General features: G+C 41.1%; 1 protein-coding gene across 4 annotated transcripts in view; it reads left to right on the top strand.

Annotated features, from left to right (window-relative positions):
• The window catches only part of UBR1 (ubiquitin protein ligase E3 component n-recognin 1), a 74,636-nt gene that overhangs the window by 48,520 nt on the left and 7,284 nt on the right, over positions 1 to 18,832 (top strand). For 2 of the 4 annotated variants that reach the window (XM_033146129.1, XM_033146121.1), the window contains exons 25-41: positions 222 to 376; positions 1,241 to 1,340; positions 2,084 to 2,193; positions 4,028 to 4,117; positions 4,805 to 4,986; positions 5,281 to 5,483; positions 5,904 to 5,997; positions 6,538 to 6,690; positions 7,958 to 8,055; positions 9,297 to 9,387; positions 9,847 to 9,995; positions 10,693 to 10,748; positions 12,270 to 12,366; positions 12,637 to 12,704; positions 12,987 to 13,137; positions 14,811 to 14,898; positions 18,227 to 18,360. In XM_033146129.1, coding sequence (XP_033002020.1) covers positions 222 to 376; positions 1,241 to 1,340; positions 2,084 to 2,193; positions 4,028 to 4,117; positions 4,805 to 4,986; positions 5,281 to 5,483; positions 5,904 to 5,997; positions 6,538 to 6,690; positions 7,958 to 8,055; positions 9,297 to 9,387; positions 9,847 to 9,995; positions 10,693 to 10,748; positions 12,270 to 12,366; positions 12,637 to 12,704; positions 12,987 to 13,137; positions 14,811 to 14,898; positions 18,227 to 18,360 — 2,019 coding nt within the window. Of the gene's footprint in view, positions 1 to 221; positions 377 to 1,240; positions 1,341 to 2,083; positions 2,194 to 4,027; positions 4,118 to 4,804; positions 4,987 to 5,280; positions 5,484 to 5,903; positions 5,998 to 6,537; positions 6,691 to 7,957; positions 8,056 to 9,293; positions 9,388 to 9,846; positions 9,996 to 10,692; positions 10,749 to 12,269; positions 12,367 to 12,636; positions 12,705 to 12,986; positions 13,138 to 14,810; positions 14,899 to 18,226; positions 18,361 to 18,832 lie in introns of all 4 variants that reach the window. The other 2 variants (XM_033146112.1, XM_033146102.1) reach the window with 1 other exon arrangement.

The following is an 18,832-nucleotide window of genomic DNA, read 5'->3' as shown; positions in this document are numbered from 1 at the left end:
AAGTATATATCTGCTGCAGTTAGTCGAGAGCTCTACCAGAGCACTTTATAGGAGGACGTATATATGGCAGGACTTTATTTCATACAAGTATGATACATCAAAGTAGCATCCACTGCTTATATATCCTTTGACAGCTCATAGCCAAATATGAACGTCTATGCTCCTTGCTTTCATAAGACTGCTGGGAACAAATGCATGAGTATTTGTTTACTTTTTTATAGCACTGCCACCGCCTCCTCCGCCTGAATTCAGTGCTGCTTTCAGAAATGTGGTGAACGTTCTGAATTCTGATGTCATGATGCATATTCTCAGAACTGTGTTGCAAAGAGCGCTAGAGCTGGAAAGCCACTTGTGGACAGAAGCCATGATCCAGATGGTATGCTTGTCGGCTGTATCTTCTGAGATATCTGCTTTGAAGTCTAGGTTGCTAGGTAGAGCAGTGTGAGGGGTTTCCCCATGTATTAAAGGTACCTTTACCCTGTTCATCACGCCATTCCCAGGACAGCTATTAGTGTAAAAAAAAATGGTGAATATTGCAGGCTGTAAGTGCTTGGATTGAGCTGTATGCGAATAGTCTAGCAAGTGACTGAGGTGTAGAGGGAGGGGGTTTTGGGTCAAGTGTGTGGGAAAGGTGGTTGGGAAAGGAGTAGGTGCGAGCAGAGCAAAGAAGGGCAGCAGCCCCTAGTAAATAAATAAAAATTAGTCTCTGCAGGACAGCTCAACAGCACCTCGATGATCAACAGTTCATTTGTCTGTTGCTGCAGCACACTGCCCTTAGGTTTACTACCACGTGCTAGACATCTAGGTGTCCAGATCATGGCCAGTGTTTTCCCCCTCCTAAATGCCAGCCTGGGGAGGAGCACTTACCTTGGTAACCCAGGGATGAGGAGCCTCAGGGCCAAATGTTTGCCGTCCTAGTCTCTGTGTGGCTCTCAGGACTCCCCAGGCAACACCCCTCTCCACCCTATTTCACACCCTCCTTTTGGGGTTTTGCCTGCTTAGAATTGGTCTTCAAGTTCATCATGCTGCTTGCTTGCCTGGATGGAGAGAGATATGTGAATAAATTAACATTTGTTGTTCCACCCAATTTTGCTTCTGGCCCTGCCCACACCTGGCAAGTGGCCCCCGGAAAGGTTGCCTAGAAGGGAATGTGGCTGAAAAATGGTCCCCAGCCCTATGCTAACCAGAGGGTATTTCATTCTAAGCAGCCTAGGTTTAGGACTTGTTTACATTTCTCTAGGTTCTTCACCTTCTTGCTTTGGGTCTACTTGAAGAAAAGCAGCAGTTAGAGAAGGTTCCAGAAGAAGAAGTGGCCTTTGACTTCTACCACAAAGCATCAAGTAAGTGTGCCATCTTGTAAAACAAGAATCTTCATTTAAAAGTTATTTCTGAAGTGCAGTGTGAACTCACCAACAGGCATTTGAAGCAGAATTGCTATCCTTGATCTTAGATATGAAAAGCCACCAAGAGTTTATTTCCAGCAGAAAAATGCTTACTTAGAGAAATACTTTGAAGTAAACACCATTTTAAAACAAGGAAAGAGAAAATTACTCAGTTTTAATTTGTCTACAGATGCTGTACTACATTAATGTAGGGAAAATATATCTTACCAGGTTTAATCTGTATCCACCACTATTCAGCTTGTGCTGAATTTCATTTGATGGTGAATACTTGTTCAAAACTACAATGTAAACCTAATCGCTTGCAGTTATTACCTACATGCTATAATGGAAAATATTATTTATTAAATTTATATACTGCCCTTCATCCGAAAATCCATAGTCAAACATTTGAATTATGTTACTTTTGGTGAGAAACAATGAAACATAGAACCAAACACAATGCATTGATTATGTTTGTAGTTTGTTACCACCATCATTTTGTAAAGTAGTGAAAAGCAATAATTGACAAAGAAGTCATGCGTCATCTGTGATATAAGGAGGTGTTGTAACAATAAAATGTCCCATGTCTAGTCTTTTAAGTCATTGTAATGATTAGTAAAAGGGGGAAATGATGATCTTTTATGAGAGAACATGTGTGGTTGTTGTTGTTGTTGTTTTAATTATTCCATCTGTTTGCAAAGGAATGGGAAGCTCTGCTTTGAATGCAATGAACATACTAATGATTTTGGAAAAACTAAAAGGAATTCAACCTCTGGAATCGCAAAAAGACATGATCAACTGGGTATTACAGGTAAAAAAGCCAAAATGTCCCGTGTTAATTTTTTTAAAAAAGAACTTGACACATTTACTCCACAGAATGTTGCTGGTGCATAAAGTAATCCCTTTAAAAGATAACATATACAGATAATGTTGTTACTATCATTGTTTGTTGCAGAAAACTCATAATGAATTAATGCTTGTTTATCCATGTGATAGAACTGGCTGGTGGGAGGGGGATTTTAACAAAAACTAGCTTAGTGGAATAAGACAGTATCTCTGTTCTGGTTCAAATGAGATATGCAACAGTTGCTACTGAAATGTTGCTCTTTATTGGCTTTTCGAAAGGCTACCTTGGGTTACGGCCGCTTCAGGTTGTGCGATTTCGGGTTGCGCACCGCGCCAAACCCGGAAGTACCGGAATGGGTTACTTCCGTGTTCGGCGCTTCGCGCATGCGCAGAACCACCGAATCGCAACTCGCGCGCCCACAGACGTGGTGCTGCGGGTTACGGACGCTGTGAGTTGCGAATGCGCCTCCTGCACAGATTGCGTTCGCAACCCGAGCATCCACTGTATGAAACTAACGATCTGTTCCTCGTGTAAAGGATTGTGTGACAAAACGTGGTCCCCTGTAAATAGAGCAGATTTGAGATGACCGGGTTCCTGCTTTGGCACAACCATTCACTACTATGAATGTTTTGTTGCTGATATTTAAAGTCCTTAATGACTTATAACCAGGGTACTGTACTCAGTAGACCGCCTCTCCCAATCTTTAGGATCTTCCGAGAAGACTCTACTGGTTGTTCCACAACCAGCGATTGTCACTTGGTAGGAATGCAGAAATGGGCCTTCTTGGTGATAGCACGCAGCCTCCAGAAGGTGCTAACTTGGATAATTTATGAAGCAGTATTCGTAATAACTTTTAAGTATCTCATAAGCTTACATATTTGTAAGCGGGTGGCGCTGTGGTCTAAACCACTGAGCCTTTTGGGCTTGCCAATCAGAAGGTTGGTGGTTCAAATCTCCGCGGCGGGGTGAACTCCCGTTGCTCTGTCCCAGCTCCTACCAATCTAGCAGTTTGAAAGCATGTCAGTGCAAGTAGATAAATAGGTACCACTGTGGTGGGAAGGTAAGTGGTGTTTCCATGCGCTCTGGCTTCTGTCACGGTGCCCCGTTGCGCCAGAAGCGATTGAGTCTTGCTGGCCACATAACCTGGAAAGCTGTCTGTGGACAAACACCGGCTCCCTCGGTCTGAAGTGAGATGAGCCCCCCAACCCCATAGTTGCCTTTGATTGAACTTAACCATCCAGGGGTCCTTTACCATTACCTTTACCTACATATTTACCAAAGCTTTCCTGGACTGTGACTCTTTTTTTTGCGTACTGCTTAGTTTTATTTGTGATATACTGTTTTTTGTTTTGTTTTCAGAAAATTTTAATGCACATTGCATTTTTATTGTTTTTATGTAAATGCTTTAGATATTTTTTATTATATAAGCAGTCTACATTTGTTAATAAATACCACAGGCAAGACATTTTTGAATAGCCTATACAAAAAAGTACATAATTGTTAAAGCCATTTTATAACTATGTATACTTTTTTGTACACTGAGCAGCTCCATTTGTACACACCATTATTACCTATAGTCTTTGTAGAGACCGAATAGAGAAAAGTGAATAAAGGTATTCTTTTCCAAACGTAAAGATGGTGACAAATGGTATTGATTATGTTGAATACTGGTGCTGCTACTAATAGGGTATATCTTGACCAGCATGCTTTATTTCATGGGGCAAACCATAAATGTGGCTTGGAAATATAGAAATATCACAGTCTATTAGTATTGTAACTATTAAATCTCTGTTCCCAGATGTTTGACACAATAAAACGGCTGAGAGAGAAGTCATCTTTTCCCACAGCAGCCATTGCATCTGGGCCAGAATCTGCAAAAGCCAATGAGGTAAACTATAAAATAGGAAATAAATAATATATTCACAAGAAGATGTGGCTGTTTCTACATTCGGAATTCTAGGCCCTGGGCTCACAGCTCCATGCATTTAAATGCAAGGTTAAATATCCCATTCTGATTAACAAAATTAAATATTTTACAAGTGGGAACTGATTTGGAATGGCGAACCTCCTAGCTCCTTGATTTTTTTTCATCCCCCGATGTTCCTTGCTGGCAGAACCCTCTGTAACCAATCTCTCTGGAAGCTATTCTCTCTAGGAAGCTGTTCCTAGATGTCCCAGCCACATCTCTGTTGTACGTGAAGTTGTAATCTCTCTTGCCCTGAGAACAATCTGTAGACACTGGAACTTTAGATTTAAGCTGAAGGGTAGCATTATGGTGCCTTTGTCTTAAACCTGTTATTAGCCCTGTACAGCATTGCACTGATAAGAAATTCTCATTACCTTTTGTGGACAGAGTCTGATCATAGGTTAGCTGTGAGAGGCTTGGGATATGGAGGTGGAGTAGTGTCGCATTGTTTTTTGTTAAGCAGAGTTTCACAAGTGCTAAGCATACTCCATTGTTATGTTATTGAAAAGTGATTATATGTTAAAGATTTATTCCAGTTACCTTTTCTGTTAATAAATAGCTTGCTTGGGTGTTTTTGTTTGTTTGTTTTGTGCTTTGCTGATAAATAAGATGCAAAGAACTCAGGACAAGGAAAAGGCTGAGAGGAAGAGAAAGGCCGAAGCAGCCAGACTTCATCGCCAGAAGATCATGGCACAGATGTCTGCTTTGCAGAAGAACTTCATTGAAACTCACAAGCTCTTATATGAAAATACTCAAGAAACACAGGGAAGGGATGTTATGGAAGAGGAGAGGTAGGAAAATAACAATTAGTAATAGATTTTGGAGTAGCTTTTGACAATATAAAATAGTACAAAATTAGAAGTCATTGGGCAGTTTTATTGGCGCTCGTGGTGTTGGGATGTAATCGACATCTATTCAGCATGTGGCTAAATATTGGTTGCAGTCCTGTTTTGCTGTGGAGGGTGAGGTAAAGCTATTCATGTATAAATTTTAAATCATATGTGATTTTATTTAAATGTAAATCGCAAATAATTGTTTGCTGACAGGAATATGTTAGTTTGACTTTTGTTGTGTCTTTATAACAGCCCACCAATTATAGATTGTACCAGAATTGCCTTGGGACCCAAGCAAGGGCCATCTGTTGCAGAAAAAGAAGTGCTGACATGTATTCTGTGTCAGGAAGAGCAGGAAGTGAGGTTAGAGTGTGCTGCCATGGTTTTATCTGCCTGTGTCCAGAGATCCACTGCCTTAACGCAACATAGAGGGAAAATGCTTGAACTTTCTGGGGGTATGTATCCTCTCTTCAAGTCACCTGCTTGCATAAGCAGTAATATTGCTTCAGGTTTCATTTTGTTAGCTCAAGTTACTGAACTGAAAGTCATGTTACGAAACATTGATGTGAATAGTTTTAGAAGCCATCTCAAATGCAGTTGAGAAATCAACCGTTTTATCCCTTCTAATCGAAAGAAAAATCCCCCAAACCTGAACTATGTTGAATGTATGAGCAAAGCTCAAAATCTCATTTGATGGTCGGTTTCTTAGTTGGTGTTAATAAAGAAGGTCAAGAATTATTTATTCAGTGAGTATAAGATGTACAAGATTTAAAAGATGCTCTTCTGGCAAAATTTTTGCTTGAATAGTCTTTGCAAAATCTTTCATTTGACACTATATGATGTAATCATCCTTCATATCATTTTTTCTTCAATAGATAGAATAGATCCTCTTTTCATGGATCCTGATTTGTCATGTGGAACTCATACAGGAAGTTGCGGTCATGTGATGCATGCTGCCTGCTGGCAGAAGTAAGTAGATACATTTAGTAAACTTTTTTTTTTTTTTTTGCTTTAGTTATAGTCAATTTTGAAACTATCTCTTCCAGCATATCTCAAGACATATTTAATGTCCAGCAGCTTTCTCAGCAAAATAAATGAAACCAGGCTAGCATAAGTGTAATCAAAAGGCAAATATGGACAAAAATATGGGCTGTTTTGCCTAGGGCTGATGAGAGTTGTGGTCCAAAATATATTGAGGGCACCAGGCTGGAGATATCACATTAACTAGGAAATTCTGCTTCCTGAACTGTCTATTGGGGCTTGATCTTGAGTTATCTCACTGCACTCACTTCTTGTTATCTCCCACAATATCCTGTAGCTCATTTACATGGTACAAAATTTTGTGTGATGGGTTCAAAGTTCTGAGCATTGTCCCTCTGTTTCTCTTGTGCACAAGAACAAAATTATAACAGTAAGCCAAGTGCGTAACAACAAAGGGTATCATAACTCTGCTTTTCCTTGTTAACACTCAACACTAAAGACTTTTGGTTGTCTCTTTCAATATTGCAGGTACTTTGAAGCCATTCAGTTAAACTCTCGGCAGCGACATCATGTCGAACAAGTTTTTGACTTGGAGAATGGAGAGTACCTCTGCCCACTTTGCAAATCTCTGTGCAACACTGTGATACCCATTCTTCCTTTGCAAGCGCACAAGATAAACAGGTAGGTTTAAACATTTAAATAGCCCATTAATTAATTTTTTAGACTGCCCTATACCCGCAGGTCTCAGGGCATTTCACAGGATAAAATCACAATATAAAAACACAAAATACATAATCAAAATTAAAAAAGGAGCCCAATAACACACACACCCCAACACATTTTTAAAGGCATGGGATGTCAATTTTAGTCTGAGTTTAGTTTTCTCGTTGCATGTATGGGGAAAATATATGATGATGATAAAGGTGATGACGAATTACATTTCTATACCACCCTTCAACTGAGGATCACAAGGAAGTTTACAATATAAAAACACAAAAATGCATAGCATAGTAACAAACAAAAACAATACCCTCCCCTGCAGTTTAAAAGGCCATAAATTGTTTAATTAGCCAAAGGCTTGCGAGAAGAGGAATATTTTTGCCTGGCATTGTAATGAAGGCACCAGGGGAGCCTCCCTGGCAGAGCATTCCGCAAGTGGGGAGCCACCACAGAAAAGGCCCATTCTATGATTTTATTTACCCATTAATTTTGGGTGTCTAGAAGAAGTTTTATAAAATGAAGTTATTCACAAATGAACCCAACAACTAAATAGCTGTTTAAATTCTCTGGTATAAGGCACGAGCATCTCAGACTGGGCTCCAGGGGTTATATTTTTTGATATACCGTATATACTCGAGTATAAGTCGACCCAAATATAAGCCGAGGCACCTAATTTCCCTACAAAAATGTGGGAAAGCTTATTGACTCAAGTATAAGCCGGTTCACCTTTGCCACTGTGGTAGAGGAGGAACGAGCAGCCCAAAGCAGCCCTTTGGGCTGCTCCTTCCTCTTCCTCCTTTGCTGCTGTGGAGCTCACCCCGTCGCAGGGTTTCGAACCGCCATTCTTCTGATCAGCAAGCCCTAGGGCTCTGTGGTTTAACTCACAGCGCAATGTTCCCTTGTGTTATACAGAGAAGGCTGGGATCCTGTCCTGTTTAAGCAGGAGCCAGGGAAAGTGAGCACCTGTGGGGTTTTAATACTTCCTTAACTGATAGGCTTTCTGCCTTCTGGGGTCTAAAGTTTGCATTTATGTGAGCAGTTCAGGAATGGAACAAGCTGCCTGGGGAGAGTAAAGAACCGCCGTTCTTGTACGCTTCTTAAGGAATGGTTGACTTGAGTATAAGCCGAGGGCAGCTTTTAAAGCACAAAAAGTGTGCTGAAAAACTAGGCTTATACTCAAGTATATATGGTGCTTGTGAAAACTGCAACTACCTTTTTGTATTGTCAGTGAGGATGCCGAAGTGGTGGTTCAGCTTCTGTCTTTGCCAAAATGGATAGAGATTGTTATGGCCAGGATATCTGGTTACAACAAGAAAAACACTGAAGGTCTGTATATGTTACACTTTACATTTTAAAAATGTTTTTAGGAGGTTGCCAAACCTTTACAAAACACTTCATTTTGCTGTTGGTTACAGGTACCATTTTGAGGATCATTGCAATCCTATTGTCTGCCTTAAAACAAATAATTGAAATATCTTCTAAAGTCGTGCATCTCTAACAGAGTGTGAAATGTTATGAATGCAAATTGAAGGACTTATAATTCCATTGTTTTGTGTTGCTCGATAACACTGAAGTCTGGTGCAGACTTTTATTGAATTTTTATTTAGGTATATACTAATCATGAAGTCGTTTAAGATATAGGCTCCATTTTTCTTATATTAGATTGGTTCCCCCAGCCCCACCTTAAAATGTGGTGACTGTTCTGTAAATGAAGCTCACAGACTTAGATTGAAAATTGATATTCCAAGATTACTCCGTTTGCATATTAAGAGAGTCAGCTGCACATAGCACTTAACACCTAATGACATTCAATAGGTTGTTATATAATAATTATTTTGTCTTTCATTCATGATCTAATAATTTTTACCATAGTAAGGACTGCTGCCCCTGCTTGCTCTGGCTGCCACCCCCTTTCGAAACCTCTCCTCCCTTTATACCTGACCAACTCCCCTTCTCTTTATACCTCATGCATCCCCTTGCCCACCTCATGAGAAGAGAAGACTCCCTGGAAAAGACCCTGATGTTGGGAAAGATGGAGGGCACAAGGAGAAGGGGACGACAGAGGATGAGATGGTTGGACAGTGTTCTCGAAGCGACTGGCATGAGTTTGGCCAAACTGCGGGAGGCAGTGGAGGATAGGGGTGCCTGGCGTGCTCTGGTCCATGGGGTCACGAAGAGTCGGACACGACTGAACGACTGAACAACAACAACATCCCCTTGCCCATCCCTGCATAGCGCACCCCATTCCTTCTTCTCACAGCTCATCCCAAGCTCCACTCACTCCAGGATTGCCCCAGGCCCCTCCCTCTCCCCTCACAGGTTGTCCCAACACCCCGCCCCTTTTAGAGGGGAGAGGCACTTCAGAGAGCACTTTGCCAGCTCTTGCCTCCCCTGTGTTAAACAGCTTGCCTCAGCTGCCTGCCACCCTGTCAGCACACAGGGTAGCCAAATGAACTGCACCGTGACAACAGCCTTATGTTTTTAGGTATATAGGAGAAAATAAATAATTTTATTTCATTTAGTTGAACTGCGGTCTGACATGAATTTATTTCTCTTTTTAAAAGAAGCAAAACAGATTGCTCCATCTTTACGTGACAGAGAAATGGAAGAGACTTCATCTGATTTCCATTCCATTCTTAGCTTTGGAGTAGATCCTTTGTAAGTGTTAAAAATCACATTTCCACTTCAGACTAACAAAAAACAAAACACATTTTAAATAAATCTGGAATCTATACAGTGGGCGTTATTTTCTGCTTAGGGGAAAATAATATTTTCATTAAAATATCTACATTCTACAACATTTATATGGGCCATTATCATTATTAACTCTGATCAAGCAAACCTCTGCCAGAATTTTATCTAATTATTGGTCACTGTTATCTCAGGATATAACTTGAAAGCTTGTGATTTTTACCTTAAGGATATAAGCACCTAAGAGAAGTCTATAATAATGAGCAAAAACTGAAAGATGATTTCCTGTTACCAGGAACAGCTGATTTAAAGATAATTATGAAATGCAAATAAATGCAACTTTGCAAATATTCTCATAATCAGTTCTTTGAACTTTATCTAGCCTCACTTATTCACAATCTGACATTCTCCTGGCTTCCTCCACAGAGTTAAGTATTCTAATAGTATCAAGGAGATGGTGGTTCTATTTGCCACTGCAATTTACAGAATTGGATTAAAAGTTGCACCCAATGAAACTGATCCACGCATTCCTATGATGACTTGGAGCACATGTGCGTTTACTATCCAGTGTTTAGGTAAATCAAAAATAGAATTATTTTCACAATTGGATTTCAGCTTTTATTATATTAGACATGAAAATAGCCAGGGTTTTAAACTTGAAAATATAAGAAAGCTACTACAACGCAGTTTCTAAAATACTGATATAGGGCAAAATCTTATATAACATGTACAAATACTGTACAAAAATCAGGCTTTTACAGTCCCCATTATCAAGCTATCCCATTTAAAATTGACAGCAAAATGCTGGGGCCCCCAAAATGGCAAAAGGTTGGAATGCTTTGTTTTAATTTGAGGAAGTGTTTTCAAGATCTGCCTCTTGTACTTATTTCACTAATGCTATGGGCGTTTGACTACTTAACAAGTCACTTCAAAATCTATTTTAGTTGGGAATGCTCAATTCCCACAGACTGCAAAATGGCACAGTAGCCTATATTTTATTTGCTCTAGAATTGATGTGAACACTGTGTTCAGACTTGGAAGGAAGCATACAGATGTGTGTGTGTGTAAAAATTAGATACTTTCATTCAAAGACATTGCTCCAGTTTGTTACCTCTTTCCATAGATCAAAATTTAATTAAAATGAACAGTAAGCTAAAAAGAGATTGAAAGCCAAAACATGCAGGTTCCTTAACTTATCTGAAAACTGAAATGCAAAACATTTTGACTGCTTGTAGAGTACATGACTCACTACCAGCTTTGCTTCTTTTTAAGAGAATCTTCTGGAAGACGAGGGCAAGCCTTTATTTGGTTCTCTGCAAAACCGACAGGTAGGAACAATCAAGGATGTAATTGTTACTGTGGGACAATTACCATAGCAATGGCAAATATTTTGACAACTATATTAGCAAGTCGCTAAGAGGACCCCCGCCTCCAGAGAGCCTTTTAATAGCCACCCTCCATATTGTGTTATGTGTGCGTTGCTGGAAAGTATTCATTCTACTTGGAAAATGGGAACATTATAATGTACAACAAACCTAGAGACAAGTGTATCAGTTACTTATTTATTTAATGGATTTATTTATTGAATTTATTTATTGAATTTATATACTGTCCCATACCCAGAGGTCTCAGCGTGGTTCACAGAAAAGATCACAATATATAAAATCAAAGCAAGAACAATAACCCAATAACACCCCCCCCAAAAAAGAGTCACATTTTAAAAAGCTATAGGATGTCAGGTCAACCAAAGGCCTGGTTAAAAAGGAACGTTTTTGCCTGGCGCCTAAATATGTACAATGCAGGCGCCAGGCAAACTTCCCTGGGGAGAGCATTCCACAGACAGGGAGCCACTGCAGAGAAGGCCCCATTCTCGTGTTGCCATGAGGAAAGGTCGCAATGTGCTGTTGTACACATTGCTGGGGAACCTATGAGTGACATCCAGCAGTATCATCCTGCTGGCACAATGGCCTTTGGCTTGTACAGTAGGATTTCCCCTTCCTCTCAAATGCTGCCTTAACCACACGGAGCAGGTTTTTTTTTTGGGGGGGGGGGTGCTCAGGGGACTTCAGGAAAAGAGAGAAAGGGGGACTCCCCAGGGGCAGAGCTACCTACCCTGGCACCCGGAGCGCTGCAGGGGCAGGGCTAGCCAGCCTGCGCAGTGAGCATCCCTAGCCGCCCATGTGGAGAACATGGGGGGGGGGGGGTTGCCGCTAGCCTCCCGCTGCAGCATCATGCCTAGTGGCCCGCTACCTGCACAGTGAGCGTCCGGGGGCGCCGCCCACGCGGCGAGCATGGGGTGGGGTGGTAATGTCACCCGCCCTCACGGCTGACACCTGGTGTGCACCGCACCCGCCTTCCTCCACCATTGGGACTACCTTACATTTGCTGGCTTGACATTGGCTATTGCCTGGTGTATTGTCTTATTCATGTGCTCAGCAAGGCTTTGGACTTTGATTATCTCAAGTCAACTGTTGGCCTAGCAACCCAATTAAACAAAACAAGTAAGTTTGAAAACTCTGGGGCAAGGATTCTGTTCCAGTGGATTGTTCGGGGGGGGGGGGGTCAGGTATATGTAACCGCTGGACCATTCCTTAAGTAGTTGCTCAGGCTATGTCATATATAATTTTCCAACTGACATTTGTTTTGACATTTGTTAATTGCTATGCAGGAGTTTGCAGTCCAAATGCCATCTTCTTTAGTTGCCTTTTTCCTTCCTTGCTACCTGTAAGGAGCCCAGGTCCTGGCTGCTATCTCCAGCCACTAGAATGCAAATATTTTTAAAGAAAAGGGATGGGGAAGCACAGCCCTCTTCTAACCAAACCTTTCTCCTATATCTCCTCACCCTCTAGCACAGCGGTCTTAAAGCATTGCTGCAGTTTGCAGTTGCTCAGAGGATTACATTGCCACAAAGCCTGATCCAGCAACATCTTGTACGTCTCCTAGGAGGTAACATGGTGTTTTTTCCCCTATTATAAGTTTTGGAAATAAGTAATGTCTTCTTGGAAATATTCCTTCCCTGAAACAGTAACACAATTCAGATAAGAAGCATAAATTTCTATGGGTTTTTATTTTTCGTCTACTAAGCTTGAAGAAACAAGAATTGACAAAAAGGGGGAGCAGGGAATCTTACATCATTGCAAACCCTTTCTTTGCAATCTGTTTTGATTGAAAGCAGACAATCAGAATTTCTATATAATATATATTTTGCTCTTGTAGTTCTTCTGCCCAGTTTAAAAGTGGAAGACACACCATCCCTTCTAGATGTGGATCTGTTTCATGTTTTGGTAAGTGTGTGTAGGCTTTTCTTGGCAATGATGCTCTTAAAGTTTGAGATTGTGTGCAGATATTAGTTCCATGGCTTGTACAGTCTGGAGTCGTGTCTGTAATAGTTGGAGGGGAGGGCAGTCCTTTGTGGGAGTTACCTTGAGAGTACCTTTGATTCATTTTGGATTTGACTTGTGTTTGTTTCCTAAGCCTTGAGTCTGTCATGTAAAAAATGCCCCTGCAAATGGACAGTTTAATTTGTGATGAGTGCCAGGCCAATCAGTGTCTTATTTCCTTTTTAGGTTGGTGCTGTGTTATCATTTCCATCTTTGTACTGGGAGGATACTGTAGACTTACAACCTTCATCGATCAGCTCTGCCTGTAACAATCTCTACCTCTTCCACTTGGTCACTATGGCACACATAACCCAAATTATTCTCACTACAACTACAGGTAATGGTATCTTTTGTGTTTAGATTTTTTTAAGATACCATAATAAAGTACTTTTAGATGTTTCGGCAGGAGGCTTTTATGCCTTCCAGTTCTCAAAAATAGTTCCACATATTTGTAAGGTAGAGTGTTCACTTGCTGACATTCAGGACCTAAGTGGCAAGGAAAAAGATCTGCCGACAGTAGAAATCTCCTTAATGGGTCTTAAAATTATCTCTTGCCTCCATCCAGCTATGGAATCCAAGCATGGTTGCACACACCTAACTCTTTCCTAATAATAATAATAATAATTTGTTATTTGTACCCCGCCCATCTGGCTGGGTCTCCAACTGTGTGGAGCATATAGGTGCTATCCCTGGACTGATGATTTGTGTCTCTCCAAACAAATCAGGCCCAGTAAGCCAAAAAGAAACCTTGGTTATAGCTTTTGGCTTGCTTGGAAAGACACAAACCATGAGCCTGGATTTGAATATAATGCTAAGCTAAGCCTAGCAGCATGGCAGGAGTGATGGAGGCTCAAACCAGCCACAGGTTTTGCTCCATGCTGTAGCATTCTGCATGTTTATCTTTAAAACATAGTTAACCTTAACCGTGTTACAAAGGGATGTGTTTACATTGGTCCCTGGTTTACAATGTATCTGTTTAGAGCAGTTACTGTGTTCATTGACTAGGGCAGCTGTACAGTGGTACCTCGGATTAAGTACCTAATTCGTTCTGGAGGTCCGTTCTTAACCTGAAACTGTTCTTAACCTGAAGCACCACTTTAGCTAATGGGGCCTCCCGCTGCCACTGCACCACCAGACTACAATTTCTGTTCTTATCCTGAAGCAAAGTTCTTAACCTGAAGCATTATTTCTGGGTTAGTGGAGTCTGTAACCCTGAAGCATATGTAACCTGAAGCATATGTAACCCGTATAAGAGTGTCAACAACTTGCTGGAAATTCCCATACTGGTGAACATCACGCTGAAAAGATATGTGCCTAAATAAGGGAAACAGAATACAGCTTTTGATTTCCTATCTGTCATTGCACATGCATATATTAGTGCTTTTAAAGTTCCTATCTTTTCATATGGAACTTTTCCTCTTGTTTATAGTCTTGAGTTTAACCATTGTGATTTAGAAGACTGGGTCTTATATCTCCAAAACTCCACTTGCTTGGTTCCATAATTTTAACTGAGTATCTCTGGTAAAGTAGTGATTAAATAAAGGGCCTGAAAAGAGACAGTGTGAAAGCTACTCCATCTACCTACTTTTGTGTGTTAGTTGTCCGCAAGCTGAATGTGAAGTTGGTAAGCGTGTTGTTCCAACAAAATCAGCCCATGTCTACACCGCTGCCACTCTGTGTTTCACTCTAGTCAACAGCATCAGGACATCTGCCCCAACAATATTATCAAGGTGGTGCCTTTTGATTTGCATGGATATCTTCTGGACTTTAAGGTTAATTTTTCCCCTGGCCTGGCATTGTGGAGTTGAGGCAAATTATAGTCCACTTCTATGGTTGTCCTGGATTTAGAAGTGACTTGGGACATGCTGTTTCTCCCATGCACATTGATGGCATTACATAAATAAGTGAATAATAAGAGTGGATTGTAATAAAAGAGAAAAAGTACACAAAAATTTGTAGATACTATTAAGGGGAAAGATCCAATATTTTTAAATTTGTTTTTTTGCACAGAGTGCCTGTCTGCACAAGCACAGCATGACAGTGAGGAAGCACGAGCAGCTGATTCTTTCTGTAAAGAAATTTGCAGGTACACAAGTGGGTAAGTAGCTTTTCTGCAACGTTTTGATGGATAAGGAGTGCATTGTGTTGAATCCAGCACCTTTATTAGGACAAACAAAATGTCACAAAATAGTGTGCAAGCTTTAAGGTTCTCTAGAACTCTTCACTAGGGTAGATGGTAAACAAAGCTGAGGAGGGGAGTTTAAAATGTGGCTGGTTGTGAAACAATAGAGTCTGCGTCTGGTCAGAGTCTTAAGATGGAATATGGGAGGGGGTATTCCAATGAGGTTGTGACAGGTGCTGTGCAGGTTTGAAGTCAGAATACATTCACCACAAGCCAAGTATCCCACTCCCATCCCCAAACCTTGCTTTTTTTATAATCTATTTTTTTTAATAAGAATTTATTGGCATTTTTTCCTTATAACAACATACACCCATATCCACACCTACATTTATACACATACAAAACAAATACAATTATAAACCAAATACAAACATTGCCAGGATTCTTCTTCTTATTTAAGCATCTCGTAAAAAAAAAATTCTATTTCTGAATCTTGACGGTTGACTTCCCCTACCTTTTCACCTTCGGTTTTATACCCCTAATCTGCTTTTTAACCTCTTCTTCTAAAAATTAAACACAATTATATATATAGAATTAAACAATCATCTTAATCATCTTAGTCTATAAACTTAATCATCTTATACTAGATTTACTAGCAATACATCATCATAAATCCTCACAAATCGTTCTTATCCAATCTACACTATCTCCTCTGTTCTTTAATCTGCTGCTAATAACATAAAAACTTCAAATATCTCCTTTCTTATTGAGAAAAACTACGTATAGCTAACAGTCTTCACCCTCCGATTTCAGAATGCCATAACAGACCGTTTTAGATTTTACTTAATACTTCACCCCACTCCCCCTCTATCCATTATCCTTCTCCTAGTGACGCCAGAACCTAACTTCCAGTTGCCTTCTTTTTCCAAATGTCCACAGATCCAGGCACAGTTCAGAACACTCCTTGCAACGAGCCTCAGGGTATCCATCTCATCTTCTTTCAGCTGCTCCGTTTCTTTATACCATTCTTCTTCTTCTTGTGAATATCTTAATTCTTTGTCCCTTGCCCCCGAGCTCACACCTCGGGGTCTGGATATAACAAATCTTATCGTCGTCCTGGGGCTGCCACCCTCCAAGAACGAATCTTTTTCCCGGAGTCGCCCTGTCATTTCTCTCCATCCTTCCAGCAACCCTCTCAGCTCCTTGCCAAGGTTTTCTTCCAAAGTGTCAAAGTTTTTGAGAGCCTCCTCTGTGGGAAGTAGATTTCTTTTCAAATCCCCACACAAGACTTTCACTTTCCGATAAAGCAGTTCCAGCCTCAAAGCATTGAGCCTTTGTTCTTCCGTTAGTCCAGAGTTCAAAACAAGTTCGAAGACAAAGCCCAACATGATGGTAGAGGGGGTGGGAGTGGGTGTCAAATTACAGTTTCTGTCTCTATGTTCTTCCTTTTGTAAGAGTTGTTTTTCACCTCAGTTTAAACTTTCCATCGCCATTTTTCCTAAGCCGGAGCGCAAAGACCGCAGCTTTAAACGGAGATATTTTCCGCGAATTTACTCCCCAAAAGGAAATTTTAACAGTCTCATGTATCAAAGTTCAAGTACTTTGTAACCAGTTCTGTAGCAGCAGTCACTCAAATTGGCTAACTTCTTACACTCGAAGGGAGGGAGGCAGGCTGCCTTTCTCCTTCCCCCGGATCGTCCAAAAAAAACATAGTATCTAGTCCAATCAAGTACTCACGACCACCGGGTTTCTTTAAATCCATGCATCAAAGGTAGAACTTAGACGCTCATCACAGGCTTTGTCGCCGCATTTACATCCCGGTTGGGGCATGTCCCCTATAGCCCGGCTCCGTCGTCCCTTCACCCCCACTCCCCCTTTACAGGGGGAGCGAGGGAAGGGTTCGGAGCCACAACGGGCACAGCCGGGGAGCCCAGGGTGCGGGACGCTCTTCCCGCACCCCACCGGAGCCCCGCTTTGCGGTAGCGGGGCTCCAAACCCCCAGGATGGACTGGGCGCTTCGCAGCCGAAGCAGCCCACGACCACCCGCAATGGCGTCGCCGCCGGAAGTCGCTTTTTTTATAATCTAGACCAGCTTCTCTCAACTTTGGGTGCCTAGATGTTGTTGGACTACAACTCCCATCATTCCTAGCCAGCATAGCCAGTGGTCATGAGTTCTAGCCTGACAAAGTGTTATGGAGAATTCAAAAGCTTGCACACATTTTGTAATGTTTTTCATTGGCTTAATAAAAGCATTGCCCTAATACGGTTTGGGTTTTCTTTCTTTCTTATGGACTAGCATTACTACCTTACGGTACTGATGTTTCACATTCCCCAGGAAAGAAGGGAGAAAGGTTGATTATCAAATCAGGATCTGACATACCGGTAGTCGTAATACTATGTGCAAAGTTCCTGTAACAGTTTTTTACTTCTGCATTTTTAAAAAAAAACTGCCTTCAAGCTCTTGGGCAGGGATAGAGAAACCTTTCTGGCAAGAGGACCTGATCTTTACCTTCCCCACCCCTGAAGGGCCAAAATTGACAGGCAGGCTGGGCCACTCGCCTGTCAGTCACCTGATTGTCAAACTTCAAAGTGAACTGCAGGTTTTCAAACAGTGCCTTGTAAACATCATTGAGCAGGGATGTTTACAAATGGCTTTCAGACCACCATCCCATTTCTCCTTTGAACCACAGAAGTTTGAAGAAGAAGTGGGGAGGAAGAGGTGCGCTGTCACCTCCCTATCAACTGAGATATTTTTGTAGTCACTTCTCAGCAAAGCATTCAAGTGTGTATATATACATTTGTGTGTGAGGGAGATATTGGTATTTTATTAAAAAGCAGCTTAAGAAATATCTCTCTTTCAGTGAGGGATCTTTTTAATCTTCACCATTAAACCATTTGTATTTAATCAGTCAGGAATTTATATCATGTTTTAAAACCTGACCCATGGCAGGACCTCCTTGGTGGTGGCTCTCCATTTGTGGTTCTCCCTCCCTGGTGAGGTGTGTCTGTCTCCTTCGTTAGTAACATTCAGAGGGGATTTTAAAATATTCCAGGCAATTGATAGCTGAAAGATGCTTGCTTGGCAACCTTGAAAACATTAGTTAGGAAGAATATGTGACTCTTTTTTTCTATGTTTTTAGATGTACTTAATGTTTTTCACTTTGTTTTTTAATTGTATTGTTTTTCTGCTTGGTTGCCACCCTGCACTCCTTGGGAGGAAGTGCGGGATAGAATTTTAATGAATAAATTAAATATTGTTGACAGCCTAAGACACTAAATACACACATTCAAATCTTTATTGCAGTTGTTATAGCCAAACAGTTGCAGGCTGGTATTTGTGGGATTGCATTAAGAAGGGCATCATGCCATACCTCCGTTGTGCTGCTTTGTTTTTCCACTATTTGCTGGGAGTGCCTCCACCAGAAGAACTTTCATCGGGTAAGTAGCAGAGCATGGTAATCTCAACACGCCAAGGTAACACCAGACTAAAAATGTGCTGAACAGTATCAGCCACTACAAAATGGTTGCCAAAAAGTTCTTTTGAGATATATTGGATCTTTGTCCATAAATAATCTCTAGTTTAACATTGGTCACTGGGGCAAGACTGTTTGAGCGTACGACACCAATACAGTTAGTTTCCAGGCCCAATTCAGAGTGTTGATGTTGACCTATAAAGCCTTAAATGCTCTGGACTGCGATATCTTTAACCCTAGTGGCACAGGATTTGTGCTGGCCACACTCCCACTGCCTCTCTCATACGAAGTGCTTTCTTCCCAGACCTTCAGTCTAAATCTGCTCATCCATAACAGTCACATTAGCAGTAAGAAATTTACACCCGACAAAGAGTAGGGGGTACCCCCAAAGTAATTTGCTCCCACATCTTCCCACACAGAGGCAACTGTTGCCTTCC

The sequence above is a fragment of the Lacerta agilis genome, chromosome 1, assembly GCF_009819535.1.
Source record: "Lacerta agilis isolate rLacAgi1 chromosome 1, rLacAgi1.pri, whole genome shotgun sequence".
NCBI lineage: Eukaryota > Metazoa > Chordata > Lepidosauria > Squamata > Lacertidae > Lacerta > Lacerta agilis.
This window is presented reverse-complemented; position numbering and strand designations above follow the sequence as displayed.